This window comes from Panthera onca, chromosome A2 (assembly GCF_046562875.1).
Source record: "Panthera onca isolate mPanOnc1 chromosome A2, mPanOnc1 haplotype 2, whole genome shotgun sequence".
Lineage (NCBI taxonomy): Eukaryota > Metazoa > Chordata > Mammalia > Carnivora > Felidae > Panthera > Panthera onca.
Genome location: NC_138340.1, coordinates 166,671,661 through 166,689,668, shown reverse-complemented (window position 1 = coordinate 166,689,668; position 18,008 = coordinate 166,671,661). Strand labels below are relative to the sequence as shown.

Genomic DNA, 18,008 nt, shown 5'->3' with positions numbered 1-18,008 from the left:
GTCCTGTCTGCGCCCCCCCTCCCCCGCAGCCCCGCGGCCACGCCGCTCCCTAGTGCGCGCCCCCTGGTGGCTGCTGCCGGCACCGCGGCGGACCTCAGGCAAGAATCCCAACAACTTCCCCAAATCTACCTCGTCTAAAAATACGACGTGTTCTTTAGGAACAGACAGGAAAAAACTAATTGCTGATGCTACCGCAGATAATTAACCATACCGTACAATTCACAGGTGGAATCTGGGTTTCTGAAAATACCACGGTTTTTTTGGTTTGTTTTCAGAAAAACAGGTTTCCAGGTATCTAGGGTGATTTCCTCCGGGTGACTTCGCAATATGAAATGAAGGCACGAAGCTTCATTTTTACCACTTACCACACAAAACGGTAAAACGCCTGATGCGACAGAACTCACTGGGACCTGAGCAGTTTACACCTCGGTCTGAGGAGGTGCCGGACGAGACGGCAATTCCTCACGGGGAAAAGGCCTGGAGCTCAAGCAGTCAACACAAGCGATGAGAACACGGTCCTAAAATCTTCCTAGTTATGTCCTTTATTTACATTTTCGTACCTTCTTCCAGAAACCAAACGACGTCTTCTGGGCAGAAGACTGAATTGCAGAAACTGTCCCTATCCCGCCATTTCTGACCTACGAAAACAAGAGCTCCAGGAGTTCGTTACCGGGAGCAGAGGGGTGGGCACCGCGCCGGAAGCTGGAAGCCGGACGCCTCGTGCTCCCCGGCTTCCACGGTGCAGAGCGGCACTCGCACGAGCTAGCGGCACAGCCCCGCACAGACACTAGCTGGGCCAGAACAAACCGGAAGCTGCACCGCGTCTCCGGGCCCACGCTCGCTCTGCTGCCGCGGCTGCCTCTCCCGCAAGCGCCCCCCTGGCACTCAGAGGGCAAGGCCAAGGCACCAACTTCCGGCCTGATGCGCTTCCATTTTCAGAGGGGAGACACCCGCACGTCCTGACGGTGAGTGACTGCGCTCCTTCAAGCAGCAAAACGCAAGACGAAACCCTCGGCTGCGAGCCGCCTGCTCGGACTCCCTGCAGCCCCCTCCGGCCCGGCCTCCGACAGCCTGCGGTCTCATCCGGGGAGGATGTCCGTGTGCACGGCACCCTGCCTCTTCTCCCACGGGCTCAGATCAACTACCACGTCGCGGGGACGCCAACTCAGATCAACCAAAATGCCATGGGGACGCCAACAGGGTTGCGTAGCCCCGAAGATCTGTGTCGGCGTCCCTCCCCCTCCGGCCGGACGCTCTTAGCACCTGCGGGAAGTGCCTTCTGCCAAGAACAGGACGGTCAATTTTAGACAACAGTGGTGCTACCTGAGAGCAGCCCCACCGACAGGCCACGAGGAGCGCGTCCCCACACGCCCCACCATAGCTGTGACACACGGCCGGGGTGGCCCCGCCGAGGCAGGTCCCAGAGCCCCCGGTCGGCGGCAGACCGGTGTCCCCACAAGGCACAGGGGCCCCAAGGGGCAAACGGCAGCAACGATGGAAGCGTGCGCCACAAGGCAGGCCCGACACCCAGCTCCTCGCAGGACCCTCTCACAGATGCACCTGCCGCCGCGGGTTCGGTCCAGTGCCCGCGTTGAGCTTTTCCCCAGGGCCCCGCGTGCCCACTCTCTGTGCTGAGACCCCCCCGCCGCTCCCCGCACTGGCCGGCTTCCCTCCCGCTGGCCCCCCGAGAGCCCCAGTGCCGTCACACTGCCATCCCGAAGTCCTCTTTCCGTGGGCGTTACTGCTGGCTGCGTTCTCTGGACCTTGACGAGGACCCCTAGTAAGCAGTCTTTCCATCGTGGCTTCAGATCACGTGGTCACACCCGTGTCTTCTCCCCCGATGTCCTGAACTTCAGAACCAACGACCTGAGATTCCAACTCTGTTGGCTACACCAGCCGGGCCTTGCGGCCGGTCGGAACAGGACGCTCCTTCACAGCGGCTCACGCTCTCGCACGACCGCCCACGGGGGCTCAGCCACGCCAGCCTGCGACTCCCGCCGCCCCGAAGTGCAGCGTCTGGGGGCAGGCAGACACCCCTCGCACCTGCCACCCCGTGGGGGACGAGGAGGCCATGCGTCTCCTCCAGCCTGCTCAGGCCGGGGCACCGGGAGAGTTACAAGGTGGCGGGTGTGGAGAGCCCGACAGAAAGGCCTAGACTCGAGACGAAGAAGAGAGCCCCGCCAACAGCCCGGCTGTGCCGCAAAGGACACCCATGGCTCGTGCTCCCCCTCTGGCCCCAGCCGGGGCACCGCCAGGACACGGGAGTGACGGAGGCGGTGGAGACAGCGTGGTGCCGGGTACATGTGGGCACGAGTCAGCGCTGGCCGGCCTCGTCCTCAGGGAGGGTCACGACAGGGGACAGTCATACTCTCACTGAGCGATCTCAAACCTCGTGCCTTGGTGAGGAAACTGCTTTTGTGTTTTTACACCATGACGTTTACTTACGGGGTAATGAATCTTTCTTCTTAGCACAATTTGAGGCACAATCTAGCAAACGGGGAACTAAAAGCAATTACACAAAAAAGCCACGGAGGTCCTAACTACCTTACTTCCTGATCTAAGAGCTACCTTGGCTTCCTGTCTCAGGACAGAGTGGGAGGTCAGGGTCACTGCTGCAGGAACATGTGTCCGCCAGCCCACAGGGCACGCGTGCCTGGCAGTGACCGGGCTCCCTTCTCGCGGGGGCTGGGGTCCAGGCAGACGCGTCTCTCGGACCCGCTCGGGAGTGGAATGCTGCGGCTGTGGCTGCCACGCGCCACCTCCCCCAAGATTCTGGGACCCGCTACCGCACTTCCCACGCCACTGCTGCCTTCTGGTTGTCACGCTTCTACAAGATCTGCACGTTGTTCCTCATTCTGGAAATAGCGAGTTGATTAAGGTCTTTAAAATGGACTTTCTAGAGAGCCTTGTGAGTACCGTTGAAGGGAATAACATGCTAATCCGAGAGCCACACTGACAAAGCCTCTCGGATTCCACAGCTCAAGGAGCAGAGGTCACATGCGGTTCCTAGGAGTCTAATTTAAAAGCCCAGAGAAACAGGGGACCTTCCTACTCCGGACAGCACCACCTGCTATTACACCGAGTGGACGCGAGGTGGCGCCACGGTCCACCGCACACAGAAGCTTCTCCCGTCAGGACCACAGGAGGCCGGGGTTACCGGGCGCCATCCCACCCAAGTTTAAACCGTAACCAGTTCTCGTTACAAACATCTTCTTAAAACGTATACTTATCAGTATCGTTCTTTAGCTACCGAACACTGGCAGATGCTTGTTATACTAGTTTTTCAGTAAGAAACTTGGCATTCTGGGAACGTGGTATCTAAACATCTGTACAGGCCCACTCAAAAGCATCCTCTGGGATAGAGACGAGCAAGAGGAGGGCACCCCACCCGGCTTTGGTCCCCAGGGGAAGGGATGGGCCTCACGCGGGTGCGAAGCCCAGCCTGCCACAGCCAGTTCCCAGGGGCACCGGGGGCCTCGCCTTCCGGAGACCCCACTCTAAGAGTAACTGACGTAACCTAGAAAGTTCACTCTCGTCTTCCTACTTCTCTAACTTTCGAATTAAAACAAGGCATCAAACAATCCAACGCCGTTTTGGTCTGGCTTTACTTCCCACAATCAAACTTTGTAACATAATCATCTCGAATCCTTTTCAGAACAGAAAAAAAAATCCATTCGAGAGACTATAAGCCCCAAGCTGATTTTTGCGGTGCAGCCACCGCACCGCACCCCCCCCCCCCCCCCCCCCAGCGTGAGGAGAGGCAAATAGCACCGCTGCTCAGACGTGGGTCCTGAAAACCACATCTTAGTCAAGGACACTCCAGAGAACGATCGAGACTCCGTGTGAGGAAGCAAAGCCACAAATGCTGACGGGCACACGTGGAGAGCACAGTGCCATCACTCCCGGCCCACGCGGAGACCGGGGCAGGGAGACCACAGCTCGAGCCTCCCGGACAACGCCGGCCCTCAGATCCCACAGGTTAGGCTCTGCTCTGTTACATCTGGACTCCCTGCGTGACCCTGCACCTGGACCCCAAATTCTCAACCACCATTGGTGGGAGAGCCGCACACCAGCGTAAGCACATTTTCATGCATCTAAACTCTCCGGTCGGTCTGTTCCTGCAAATTAGTCATTAACGGTCTGGAAGGACCATCCATGAGCGCAGTGCTGACACCTCCGGTAAGTGACAAGGGTCTCTGGCCGCACTGCGGAGTAAGGACGGCACTGAAAACAGAAGCCCGCGTTTCTGGCTCACGTTCCACTACGACACACAAACACTAGAAATCCCAAACTGACGGTGGAAGTCGTGATACCTCGGGAACAGGGTGCTTTCCAGAAGGGCTTTCCCCTACTCCTCACGTCTAATAATTCTCAACATCAGACACTTAAGACCTGTTGAAAATTATTTGTATCACCTCTAGTCTGAAAATGTCCCCCCGCTCGCTCATGCAGCAAGAGACTGGAACATATCCTGAAAGCAAGTACGCAGAAACCCGACATTCACACCCTACGTCCTGCCTGCGTGGGGTCTGACGTGGTGCCAATGGCGCCTGTTGGGGGGAGGGGAGGCACTGGTGGGAAAGGTCCGATACAGGGCTCTGGAAACCCTCGGCCGAAGGAAAACCAGGTCAACCCACTTCTCTGCTGGTTTACCTGCAGGCCTCGAGTAGAAGCAGCAGAGACCAGGGATCTGAATGGAGAATTCGGTTTACAGCACAACTGGAGACATATCTGCAACCGGCTCAGCAGGAACTTTAAAGCATTTAGAACTAACTTGCTTTAAAGAGACTGGGGCACCTGGGTGACTCAGTCTGTTGAGCATCCGACTCTTGATCTCAGCTCAGGTCACGATCTCATGGTTCGTGAGTTCAAGCCCCGCATCAGGGCTCTGTGCTGACAGGGTGGAGCCTGCTTGGGATCCTCTCTCGCCCTCTCTCTCTGTCCCCCCACCCCCAATCTTTCTAAATAAACAAACGATTAAAAAAATATAAAATAACGAGATCAAAATATAGTCTACATTATTTCATGTTCATAAAATCTAAAACAAGTTTCACAGCTGTTAACGCATGCGCTATTTCTGGGAATTAAGGTCAGGAAGGTTAAATGCTTTAAAAATTTCTAAATATCATGAACACAAGCGTGTGACAGAACAAAAAGTATATATGTTCAGGAGCATATGTGAACGTTAGGATAATAGAAGAATTCCAGAAGATAATTTGTTCAGCTGGCAAAATTATTTCCTAAATTCCATGACAGAACACCTGAAAATTGCCAAATAATCTACGGCAAAAGTTCCGATCTCAAGTATGCAAAATGGATAAAACAGGTGTATGTCTTTTCAAACGTATTATTTTAACAGGAAGTAACCGACACAAAGGGAACCGGAGTCAAGACAAAACAGAGTCCTGGGAGAGGCGCCAGGACACCCACCTGGATGGGTCCGACTGACATCAGTAGGTTCTTCAGCTGGGCGTCGGTGGTGGACGAAGAGAGCCCTTCAACAGACACGACGCAGGGCTGTGGCTTACACTCCACCACCCGGAGGTTCTGCTTGTTCGGCATCAGGCGGCCCCGGCCCACAGCCCCCGCCACTCCTCGGCCTCTCCCGTGCATGACAACCTGCCAACGACAAGAGTTAACTGTTTGACTTCTAAGCTCTGGTCTGTCGTTTTTAATAGCTACTAGGGTTATAAAAGTGAGCAAACAACTCGGAATCCATTAAAATACACCACGAGCTACAGGATTTTCTGTGGTTTTCATCCACTATCCGCAGGGTTCAATGTCTAACTGAAAGAATACCCAGCAGATCTGGATGGAGGCCAAAGAAGAAAACGGGAGCATCTAAGTCCGACCCCATCTCGGCAGCAAGCACGGGTGGGTGACTTCCCGTGTAGCCACCGTGCTGGAGACAAAGCAGCAAGATCAGAGGGGTTGAGACACTTATTTGGGCCTAGTCGTAACAGCCCAAGAGCCCAAATATCTCCCAGTGTACTCCAGGCCACGCCAGTGGGGACTGGTGCCACCACAAGCCACGTTACGCCCCCCAAGTCCCCTCGGGACTACGTGCGGCACCCCGAGAACCCGAAAGGCGGGTTCTATGGCAGGGGGCCAGCGCGAGTCAGCAGGGGTCGCTTCCCAGCTGCTGCACCACCATCATCTACACAGCTTTTACGACAAACACCACAAAAAATCCAAGCCACAGCAATGCCCGCGCGCTCACTCCCACCCACGTTAAGGCGTCACATGTCTACAGAAGGGCCCAGGCCTTAGCAGTTTTTTAAGTTGCCAAGGGTTCAAAACCACTATTCCAACGATTCCAGGGCCTTTTAAGTAAGAGGAGACAGCTGATCTTTCTGGTATTTTCTTTTTCATTTTTTTTTTTTTTTTTAATGTTTATTTTTGAAAGAGAGAAAGAGCACAAACGGGGAGGGGCAGAGAGAAAAGGAGACAGAGGATTCCAAGCAGGATCCAGGCTCCGAGCTGTCAGTACAGAGCCCAACGCGGGGCTTGAACCCACGAACCATGAGATCACGAGCTGAGCTGAAGTCAGACGCTCAACCGACTGAGCCCCCCAGGCGCCCCTCTGCTGTTTTCCAGCTAGAGAATTCGATGAAGCGTCTCCCGTTCAGGGCAGCAGTGAAATGCAGGCGGCTGGGTGGGACTGAACAGTACCAGGGTTTCCAGACAGCCTCCCCAAATTCTGCCCTGGAGTCTGGGTACAAAGGAGCAAAAATGACCCCCTGTTCCATTATAGAAAAGGCCAGAGAAGAAGGTAAATGCATCCAAAACCACATTTCTTAACACTCTGCAGACGGTGGCAAACGTCCTCCCGTGAAGTGAGTGTTTGGAAAGTACAAAAGGATATTTCACAGTCACACTGGAAAACACACATCGAAGGCTGCACGTAAATCACACCAACAAGAGAAAGGATGCAAACCATACGATCACTTCAGCAGATGCAGACAAAGCATGTGACAAAGTACAACATCCATTCACGATAAAAACCCTCAACACAACCCTGTTTAGGGTATGTTTAGAGGGAACAAACCTCAACATAATAAACACCTTCTATCAAAACCCCACAGCTGACATCACTGCCAACAGGGAATTGGTGGGAGCCTTTCCCCCAAGGTCAAGAACAAGACAGGGATGTCCACTCTCACCACTGTCATTCAACATAGTACCGGAGGTCCTAGCCACAGCTATCAGACACCACAAATAAAAGGCATCCAAATCGGTTGAGAGAGAAGTCAAACTCACTACCTGCAGATGACATGACACTCTCTATGGAAAACCCGGAAGACTCCACCAAAAAACTGCTGGACCTGGCAAATGAGTTGGGCAAAGTCGACGGATACAAAATCAATGTGCAGAAATCTGCTGCATTTCTGTACACCAATAATGAAGCAGCAGAAAGAGAAACGAAGGAATCCGTCCCATTTACAGCTGCGCCAGAAATGATGACCCAGGAATAAAGTTAACAAAGAGATGAAGGACACGTGGTCTGCAAACCTTAAAACTGATAAAGAAACCAGAGACACAAAGAAACAAGATATCCCACGCTCATGGGCTGGAAGGACAAGCATGGTTCAAGACTCTACACCACCCAAAGCAATCTACACAGTTAATGCAATCCCTGTGGAAAAACCAACAGCATCTGTCACAGAACTAGGACAAACAATCCTAAAATTTGAACCTCCAAAGACCCCCAAACAGCCAAAGCAACCTTGAGGAGGAAAAGCAAAGCTGGAAGAGGTATCATAAGCCCAGATTTCAAGATTCACTCCAAAGCTGTAGTCATCGAAACACCGAAGCCCTGGCACAAAAACAGACACACAGATCAATGGAACAGAGAAGAAAATCCAGAAATGAACCCGCAAGTATATGGTCAACTCATCTTCGACAAAGCAGGAAAGAAAATACGATGGGGAAAAGACAGTCTCTTCAACAAATGGCGCTGGGAAAACTGGACAGCCACATGCAGAAGATTGAAACTGGACCATGTTCTTACACCACACACGACAATAAACTCCAAACGGATTAAGGACCTAAACGTGAGACCCGAAACCATAAAAATCCTTCGAGAGCGCAGACGGTAATTTCTCGGACATCGGCCACAACAACATCTTTCTAGATAGGTCTCCTGAGTCAAGGGACACAAAAGCAAAAATAAACTATTGGGACTACATCAAAATACAATTTTTCTGCACAGCGAAGGAAACAATCAATAAAACTAAAAGGCAACCTACAGAATGGGAGAAGATATTTGCAAATGACTTACCTGATAAAGGGTTAGCATCCAAAACATATAAGGAACTGATACAACTCAACATCCAAAAAACAAATCACGCAATTAAAAAAGACACAAGACACGAACAGACATTTCTCCAAAGACGACATACACACGAAAAGATGCTCAGTGTCACTCACCATCAGGGAAATACAAATCAAACCCACAATGAGACGCGACCTCACACCTGTCCGACGGCTAAAGAAAAAAACCTCAAGAAACAACGGGTGTTGGCGAGGATGCGGAGTAAAAGAAACCCTCGTGCACTGTCGGTGGGCATGCAAACCGCTGCAGCCACCGTGGAGAGCAGTACGGAGGGTCCTCAAGAAGTTAAAGTAGAACGACCTTAGGATTTAGCACTACTGGGTATTTACCCGAAGAACACAAAAACACTAACTCGAGGGGGTACACGCACCCCAATGTTTATTACTGCAGCCTTGTTCACAACAGCTGGACTGTGGCAGCAGCCCAAGTAACGGGTAAAGAACGTGTGGTGTATATACGTGCCACGGAATATTACTCGGGCATCAAAAAGAATGAAACCTTGCCATCTGCAACAACATGGATGGTGCCAGAGAGTATTCTGCTAAGTGAAGTAAGTCAGAGAAAGACAAACACCATTCAATTTCATTCAGATGTGGAATTTAAAAAACAAGTCGAAGCAAAGAAAAAAAAGAGACCAAATACCCCCAGACTCTTAACTATGGAGAACAAACTGTGGTCCGACTCTTGACTTCGGCTCGTGCCGTCATCTCACGGTTCGTGGTATCGAGCCCCGAGCCAGACCATGCGCCGAGCGTGAAGTCTGCTCGGGATTCTCTCTCTCTCTGCTGCTCCCCTGCTCGCGTACCCCTGTGTGCTCTCTCAAAATAAACGAACATTTTAAAAAATAATAAATTATAACATCAGCAAAATATCCTTTACCAAACGCTTAGTGATCCACCAGGCACCATACTCTTTACACACATCTTCTCATGAAATCCACCCAAGGGCCCAAACGAGCCGGGAAACGCTACTGTCCTCCCTTCACAGCAGAGCAGACAGAGGTTTCAGACAAAGAAACTCGAGGGCTCGCTCCAGCGCACGCGTACGTGGGGGACGGGGCCTCTAAGGCCCCTCTCCTCCTGTATCCAGGGATTGCGCTCGGCCGAAGCCAGTTTAGACTGGAGCGACCTTCCATGACCGAAGAGAAGACTTCACGTCTGCACACGTCTTCTGTTGCAAAGGGAGTAATTTTATTTGCTCCTACATCACAAGGTGCTTACGAGACAATGCAGACAAGGTAACAGACCCAGAACGGCTTCGTGTTGATACTATTACTACCTGGGTCAGCAGCAAGACAGACAGATGAGCCAGTGGACTCTGGAGCTTTCTAGAAGAAACCCAAAGCAGGTGTTGCTGCCCTGCTGCCTCCCTCACATAACTTCATCATTCGAGGGGCATCTGGCTTATGCACCAAAAGGGAGGAGAGAGGGGACTTTACTGTCAGGCTTTGGGGAAGCTAGAGACAGCTCCCCTACCATCCAAGGGAGGGCACCCTACCATGGGGACAGGACAGGGCAAGGCGGACACTCTTCTCCTAGGGAAGATTTTAGACTCAGTGCACAAAAGGAGAACGTTCACTCCCACCCCTGCCCCGAAGGCATATCAGATGCCCTCATCTCCTGTCCAACAGTGTGTGTCAGAACCAGGGTCGGGGCTACCTTCTTCAGGTCGGGTCCCCTCCCCCCCCCCCCCACCGAGGCCTCACTTTCCCACTCGTGCACTGGGCTCACGAGAAGGAGGTGTGTGAGCAGATGCCTGGCTCTCTGTCTGCGGAGTGTGGAGAGCCGGTAAGAGGGGAAGGAATCGTATTGGACTGGGGCCTGCGGACACAGGGGTCAGAGCCACAGAAAACCACACCCCCGGTTGCAGGGACTTTCCCCGAGCTGTCCCCTTAAAGTCAGAAGAGGACAAGTGCTCCTGTGAACACATGAGCTTTCAAAGCCAGAACGAAGGAAATGACGGCTCGCTTACCGATGTATCTGCACCCCCCTCCCGTGCACTGGGCACCCCTATCTGAGAACCGTCCAAACGTGGACCGTTCGAACCAGCAGGACAGCCACGCTCCCGGGGCGCAGCCTAGGTCACAGGCAGTACCTTCTTGGCAGGATGGACTCCCTGGATGCTCTTGATGCCCGGAGGGCCGGCCGGGTGCACGTGGGCCCCCACCGGTGGGTGCTGGGGCTGCTGGGGGGCCCCCTTGGTCAGCGTCACCTTGCGGGCGGGCGGCTGTCTGGCTTCTGGGGGCTGCGGGAGCCGCTGGGGCTGGCCCTCGGGGTGAAAAAAGCCGTCGCTCTCTCCTCCCTGCTGAAACAAGGCAGCGTGCTGGTCAGTACGTGTGTGGCCAGGAGGCCCTCCCCAGCGGCGGGGAAGTCCGCCTCTGCTAGCCTCAACCGAGAGCAAAACCGTTTCAAACAAGCGGGAAACCAAACCTGTCATTTCACTACAGACACTGAGCAAATTTCTCATCCGACAGTGTTTGGGTTTTAATCATATTTTTGAAATTTATAACATGCAGATCTTTAATTACTGTATACACTCAAGAGGTCTGTGATTACAGTATGTGCTGTTTCGTTCAGCACAATAGTGCTTAACCTTAAAAATACCTCATACTCAACATACATTTACCATTTCCAAAGGCATTGTTATTAAAATACGGGCAGTCTGCACACGCAGTGGTTTTAAACTTTTACCCCGTCTTTAGACCAAAGACAAGTGGACTGTCCCCCGTCCTCGGGACGTACCTCACTGGCTGTGGCCCAGCGCCCACCCTCCCCTGGGGACAGAGCACTGGCCCCCGGTCCCCCCCGCCCCCAACACCCGCACCTCCCCTGGCCTCGCACACAGAGGGACGCGTGGGCCCTAGTGAGAGCTTCACAAGAACCAGAAATCTAACCTTTTGAGTTTTACTAATGCTCCCTCGTTTCTTGACCTTCAAAATGGTGATATTTGTTAAAAAGAAAACCACAGGCCCAAAACGGTGTCACTCACACCGAGTCCCCAAACCAGGGCTCACTCCCTAACCTAAATGCAGTTTCAACCTTCTTGAGAAATGTGGTCTTAACTGGTGCATCAGGAATTTTCCATCAGGGCTAAAGAGCAGGCCACAAGGGCCCCTCTCCCCCAGAGGGAGGGGAGTTCACTGGCACGGGAAGACTCCCAAGGGAAAGCCACCAGCCTGAGCGGTAACCGTCTTGCTCCACCCTCCTTCTAAGAAGACCTTCCCTCTTGTACATCCCCCGGGAGCCTCTCTGCTTTGCCGGATGAGGCGCTGCCCAACTCACGAGTCGCTTAACGAAGCCCATTAGAGCTTTAAAACGGTCTCAGTCGAATATTTGCTCTTTAACACATTTACGCTGCAGTACTTACGTTCAGGATACCACCCGGCGGCATAAAAAATACCTCTGGATGGTGCCTATCGGCTACGCTCAGTATTAAGCGCGCAGCGTGTCTCCTACAGAGTGGCTGGTGGCCAGGAAGGGAAGTGTGGACGGCAAGGAAACCCCACCTTGAGCTGCTCAATGACGGAATCTTAGCAGAAATGGACGCTCAAGTGTGAAAAGTAGAATTCAGACTTCTATCGGTGCGAGGCTCTACCACTCCGATCACCGGGGGCGCAGCGGCCTGTGGCCAGCACACCCGCCCCCACACACTGCTCGGCCACCCAGTGCTTCCAGAAGGACCTGGGAAGTCAGCTCAGCTGCAGTCCCTGCGTTCTACATGTCTCTCTCTCTCTCCCCTCTAAACTTATCTTTGGGGCGCCTGGGTGGCTCAGTCGGGTAGGCATCCGACTCTGGTTTCGGCTCAGGTCATGATCTCACAGTTTCACGGGTTCGAGCCCCATGTCAGGCTCTGTGCTGGTGGCACAGAAAGTGCTTGGGATTCTCTCTCTCTCTCCCTCTCTCTCCGCCCCTCCCCCACTCATGCTAGCTCGCTCTCATAATAAATAAATTTAAAAAAAAATTTGAACTTCTCTCTTAGGGCCAGTTGAATGGAATAAAGTGAAGAGACAGGGGCTAGAGCGAGATAGGTGCAGATGAGATTTTGTAAAAACTGCCCAAGGTAATCGGGCCCCATGAAAGACGAGAGGAGAAATGTCACACGTGGCAGGGCTTCTAGCTATGGCAGCATGAAGACACTGGCCAACCTCCTTCCCCAAGATAAATCTGTAACTGGACAAAACCGCCCAGAACAAGCACCTCAGGTCCCTGGAATTGACAAAAGTGAAACAAGACAGGGTGGGGCCCGGCAGTCTTTGCTCCGTGACAGTGACAGGTCCTCCCCCCGCCACCCCCACCCCCCCCCCACCCCCCCCCCCCCGCTCCGCTCCAGCCCACAGGCCGGGGAACCACAGCAGCACAATCGGCAAAACTTGGAGGGAAGGGAATGGGGCACGCCCACCAATCTGTCAGCCCTGGTCCCTTCTGGAATGACAGCAGACCAGCCAGTAATCGGAGAGATGTAACGAGAGATCCCGGAAACGCAAGGGCTCTTGAAGGCCTAGGTCGGTGCGCTCCGAGGGCGCCGGGGCCCGAGAGGCGGGCAGGAAGGACGAGCTGACGTGGGCTCGGGCAAGTGCCGCCCCCACTCATGGCCCACTGGCCAATCTCTTCCTGAATGACTGACTGGCCGACCACGAAGCTATGCGACAACAGGGTTGACCCCTGGGAAGCCAGGCTGAGAAATGAAATAGGAATAAAAAAATCCAAAAAAATTCTGAATAAAAATACAGTGCAACTAAAGCAGTTACATCAGAAAGGAAAAGAAACCTGAAATCAGTAAGCTGAGCTTTTATCTCAAGAAGCTAGAGGAAAAAAGGAAATCAAGTCCAAAATACAATGAAGGAAACGGTGAGCTCAGAGCAAAAAGCTATGGCATAAGACACAGAAAAACAACAGAGAAAAATCACTGAAACCAAAAGTTGCATTTTTGAGATCAACGAAACTGATGGCTGATCAAGACGGGAGACAGGGCACAAAACACCAAACTCAGGAGCAGAGAGCCACTCACCTCACCGGCCCAGCAGAAGCGAAGGCGGACATCATGAACAACTTTACACGAAGTCAGGCCACTGAGGCGACACGGACGGATGGCGTCAGAAACGCCGTGCCGAAAACTGATTCAAGAAGCGAGACGACCCGGAAGTCCGAGGCGACACGGAACTGGTAATGCCGACCCTCCCACACAGGAAAATCCACAGGCACTCACTGGTGAGCCCTGTCCCTACCTCAGGAAGAAGGCAGCCCGTGACACTACCTCTCCCGGAAGAGAGCGGAGGACGGGGCACCTTCCCGCGCCTCCTCGGAGGCTGGCACGTCCCCGAGAGAAAAGCCGAAGGCACCGGGGGAGAAGAGAGCCGCAGGAGGCCCCACGCGCGCACGCGAGGACCCCACCAGACGTCAGCGGACCGGATGCGCCCACACAGAAAGGGGACCGCGCGCCACGACCAAGCAGCTCTCGCCCGAGGAACGCGAGGCCGACTGTCCCCGCGGAAGGCGGTAACGTGCGGGGCGCACGGGCGGGAGACGCGACGGTGATGGAGACCCGAGACCCGCGACACGCTGGGGCCGGCCGGACGCGCTGTCGGCCCGGGACGGGCGTCCGCTACAGGCGGGCAGCGCACGTCGTGCCTGCTGATGAGGACACGGCGTGCCTTCTCCTCGGGGCCTCTCCTCACGCAGCCGCAGACCAGTCGGGGACACGCAGTTTCCGTACTCGCCACCTGGGGACGGTTCAAATCTGGGCCATCTCGGGCTTTAGTCCAGAACCATCCAACCGGACCCCGCGGAGCTGGGACCCAGACGCCGGCCTATTTTAAGGGCTCCTGGGTGACGACGGCTGTCCGGCTAAGGCTGGGGAAGGCTGAACCAGGGGCGTGCTCCCGACGTTCTGCGACCCTGTGCCTCTACCAAGTGCACTGCCGGTGCCAGCCGAGGGTCACGCCGACCTTGCAGAGGAACGTCCCCAAGTGAAAAAAATGGAAGCCGTGCGCGGAAGGCAGGCCATTTTGCAAGACCGCGATCCACACAGACATTTAAGCTGCTGGTCTGAGTTTCCTAGAGCTTCTCCACAGGCCTTCCAGCCAAGGAGCGAGCCGGCGCCCCAGCCGGGGGACCGGCCGTGACCTAGCCCATGCGCGCAGTGTCTCAGTCTCTGCCTTAAAGAGCTATGTGACCTCTCTCTAGCTTCGTAGGCGCTGAATTTTTCTATCGTAAAACGCTGAGAGTCTCATAAGGATACATACGTACCACATCCTCATCCCTCGTAAGAGCCAACGGTCCATCATTTACTAATCTCTCTGACGTCCTGGAGTTGCGTTAGCGCAAGACTCGTGTATCTCCTACGCGTGTGTTCAGCTGTACGGGCCTCACGGACATCTCTCCCTGTCACACGAGCAGACGCTTCACGCGGAGCCCAGGCCCCACAAGAGGCTGCGTGCTGGGGGCACACAGGGCCGGCCCACCAGATCCTCCGCACGGCTCAGCGGCACCATGGTCTACCGGCCGAGCCCCCCCCCCCCCCCACCCCCCGCGTTCGGCCGCGTGCAGAAGCGGACCGGTACCGGCCAGCTGTACAGGACAGCCTTCCGCTGCACGGACTTCAGGGAACCGAATAAGCTCCCCGGAAGTTCACCCGGCAAGGTAAAAGTTCGAGGATGCCCAGAGCACCCACTGCCTCGCAAGCATCTGAAGAAACCGGGGGTTTAGACCCCGTAAGTCTGCTTTGCTCACCAAGCCGAATGTCTCGTGCGCGCTGAAGGTACTGAGATGGCTACTGAATAAATCAATAAACGGCAAATCATACTTTACCGTGCGGTTCTCAACGTGCTACGTAAAAAGGAGGATGACATCAGAATGCGAGGCTACAGCCGCTGTCGATCACAGGCACTGACCACATGTCACTACGATACCAAAAGGCCAGCCTTCAGGTCAGTAGTACTATTTTTGTGCCTCGGGAAATATTATGCCACATTGGAGACTAGATAGTGAGCCGGTACACGTGGCCTGAAAGGAACGATGTCCATGTATACGATGGACAAAAAGAATGAATATTGTCGTAATTTTTTTCTTTAGCAATCCAAAGCTTAAAAACAAGATCATCCAGATAGTAAACTTTAAATTAAAAAGAAAAGCTTACACTGAAAGCAAGATATTATAATTGCCTATTTTAAGGTAGATGGTATGTGTATGTATTTGGATGATAAATACAGAATGCTAGTGATCTGGTGATTTTTAAACTGGGAACTGAGAACATAAACACTTAATCAAGAAACACTCCAAATAATCAAAATTATTTTCGTTGCTACTTTGGCTGAGAGACTGGTGGCAATACATCGTAAGAGGAGATGTTAATGTCAGATAAAACCCCTGAAAACCAAAGTTCTAAACTTTCATTTTCAAGAAAAGTTTACATTTTAAAGCAGGCTTGACCCCAAAGCTGCAAGAAAACAGGTATCACAAAAGCCTCTCCTCTCCTCATCTGCAAGGAGAAAACTCTCCTTCTATAGAGTGGAGAACGACGGCTTCCGACGTAAAGAAAAGGGGTCCCACGTGGTGTAAAGACCTCATTTCGGGTCTTCTAAGAAAGCACCTGAGAAGAGGGACGCCTTTTCTGTGGGTCCGCACCTCACCTGCGGCTCTGGCCCCAGGACACAAACTCACAGGCACAGGCACAGGCACGGGGTCTCTGTCCTTCTCCCTGCTTGGAGCACCCCGCTCCCCCGCCCCGCACTCCCCAGGCCAGTCACTGCTCCGTGCTTCTTCACAGCAGTAGTGGCCACTGCTGTCCCGATCGCGGTCACTGGAACCGGGGCCCCGTGGCACCCTCCAAGAGGGGACAGAGCGGGTGGACACAGTCACTTGCTCAGTCAACGAAGCACACGGAACGGGGCACGCTCAGGCAGGGATCGTGACGACTGCCCGGCTTTTCAGAAACACTGCTCCCATCAACCGTTTACTGGAAAGTCGGAGGAAGCCCCGGGTCAGCTCTGGAGTCGCTCATATTCAGGGCAATCCTGCACACCTTCGGTAGCCACGAATGGCACCATACACTTTATAACAGAAACTTGCAAGGCGTTACCACGTCCCCCTCTCGGGAGGGTCTGCGATGCAACAAGCGGACTAGGGTCTGTACGCAGTTTTTCATCAATCCTCCCTCCAAGGTAACTATGATCCTCATTTTGTAAAGGGAAACCCCGAGACCCCTGGTCACACAGTAACTGCTGGGACTTCCTGTCTCCGAGGTCCTACGCCGCTTCCCAGGAGGTGGCCTTCCCCCGTAACTGTTCTCAGCAAACAGACTAACCGTCACCCAAAAGGAAAAGGTCCCTGCGTTGCTGTCCTAAATACCATACTGAGCCCTGAAGGCCAAAATCTAACTTATGCAATTGTTCCCTTCTATAAGAAAAATGGAGAGGTTTCATTTTGTCAATGGAGGGATCAACTACTCTCTTTCAAATCAGCACAATGAAAAGCTAATTCTGGGGAGAAATTCTAAGTTCCAGAATTATTCCAAGTAACCTGTGAAAACCAGTTAATGCAGTAATTACTAGGCGGTGGCCAGGAGCATCGTTTCATACCTAACACTTGCACACGGACACGGATGAAGGTGAATGAGGATCACATACCACACCGAACCCCCCACCTGGACGTCTCCCGTAACTCACACAGTTACAGCACTCAAAGAGGCCCTAAAATCCTTAGCGCTCACACGTGCGAACTTAAAAACCCCGTTGTTCAAATTAGGATTTTCAGAACCCTGTTACATTAACGTAAGGAAATAACCGATCGTTTGTGGATTTACGTCCTGTTCAAAACAAGTAAGTTCACTTTGGTTTGGTTTTGGTTTTTTAAGATTTTATTATTTTTATGCAATCTCCACCCCCAACGTGGGGCTCGAGCTCACAACCCTGAGGTCAAGAGCTGCACACTCCCCCAACTGAGCCAGCCAGGCACCCTGAAAAAAAATTCACTGTGAGAGTGAATTTCTCGGGGGGTGGGGGTGGGGGGCACAGTTCCCTTTCAAACTCCTCACGCAGCAGCAATTTGCGTACGATTTTCAGTACCTTCCACCTCCTCTGAAACACAGATGAGGAGAAAAGAAGGCTGGCCGGCCTCAGACCAAACAAACCAGAAATATCTTGTCGTTTGTTTTTTTTCCGCAAATGATTACCTTTTAATGACTGCTATAAACATGTCTTTTCAGAGTAGTTTTCCTCTTCTAAATTATGTAAGAGGCACTACCTGAATTAAGTAAGCTTAGGGAATACTTTTTATCAGCTTAATCGTTACCAAAAAATGAGGTCTGTAGCCACCAACATTAGGACAAATTTATTTATAACAAATGGCTTAAATGTACAGATAAAAACGCCTATTGATAATGTCAGGGCCTCCTGCAATTTGACAGATCAAATCTTATTTCCATTCTTAAACCCCATGAAGAAGTGATATCACGGACTTGCATTCACTAGTGAGCAAATTGATTAATCCCCCTCCATAGAAATCTCAACTCTTGATTACACCTATCAGACGCTAAGCAGCATTATTCTAGAGTGACAACACTTGACAAATTCCCCAACCGTTTTTCTCAGCTTTTGTGGCCCTGCTAGCTTGTATTAACCCTGATGAAAAATTAATTTTCCTTATCTTCTTCTAAACCCCAAAATCCAAATCCGCCA

The 18,008-nt window shown here is 52.8% G+C and overlaps 1 protein-coding gene across 8 annotated transcripts in view; it reads right to left on the bottom strand.

Annotated features, from left to right (window-relative positions):
* RBM33 (RNA binding motif protein 33) overlaps window positions 1-18,008 on the bottom strand; it is a 139,275-nt gene that overhangs the window by 8,828 nt on the left and 112,439 nt on the right. For 5 of the 8 annotated variants that reach the window (XM_078437075.1, XM_078437084.1, XM_078437103.2 and 2 more), the window contains 2 exons: window positions 10,430-10,639; window positions 5,431-5,619 (listed from right to left, as the gene is read on the bottom strand). In XM_078437075.1, coding sequence (XP_078293201.1) covers window positions 5,431-5,619; window positions 10,430-10,639 — 399 coding nt within the window. The remainder of the gene's footprint in view (window positions 1-5,430; window positions 5,620-10,429; window positions 10,640-18,008) is intronic. The other 3 variants (XM_078437083.1, XM_078437090.1, XM_078437094.1) reach the window with 2 other exon arrangements.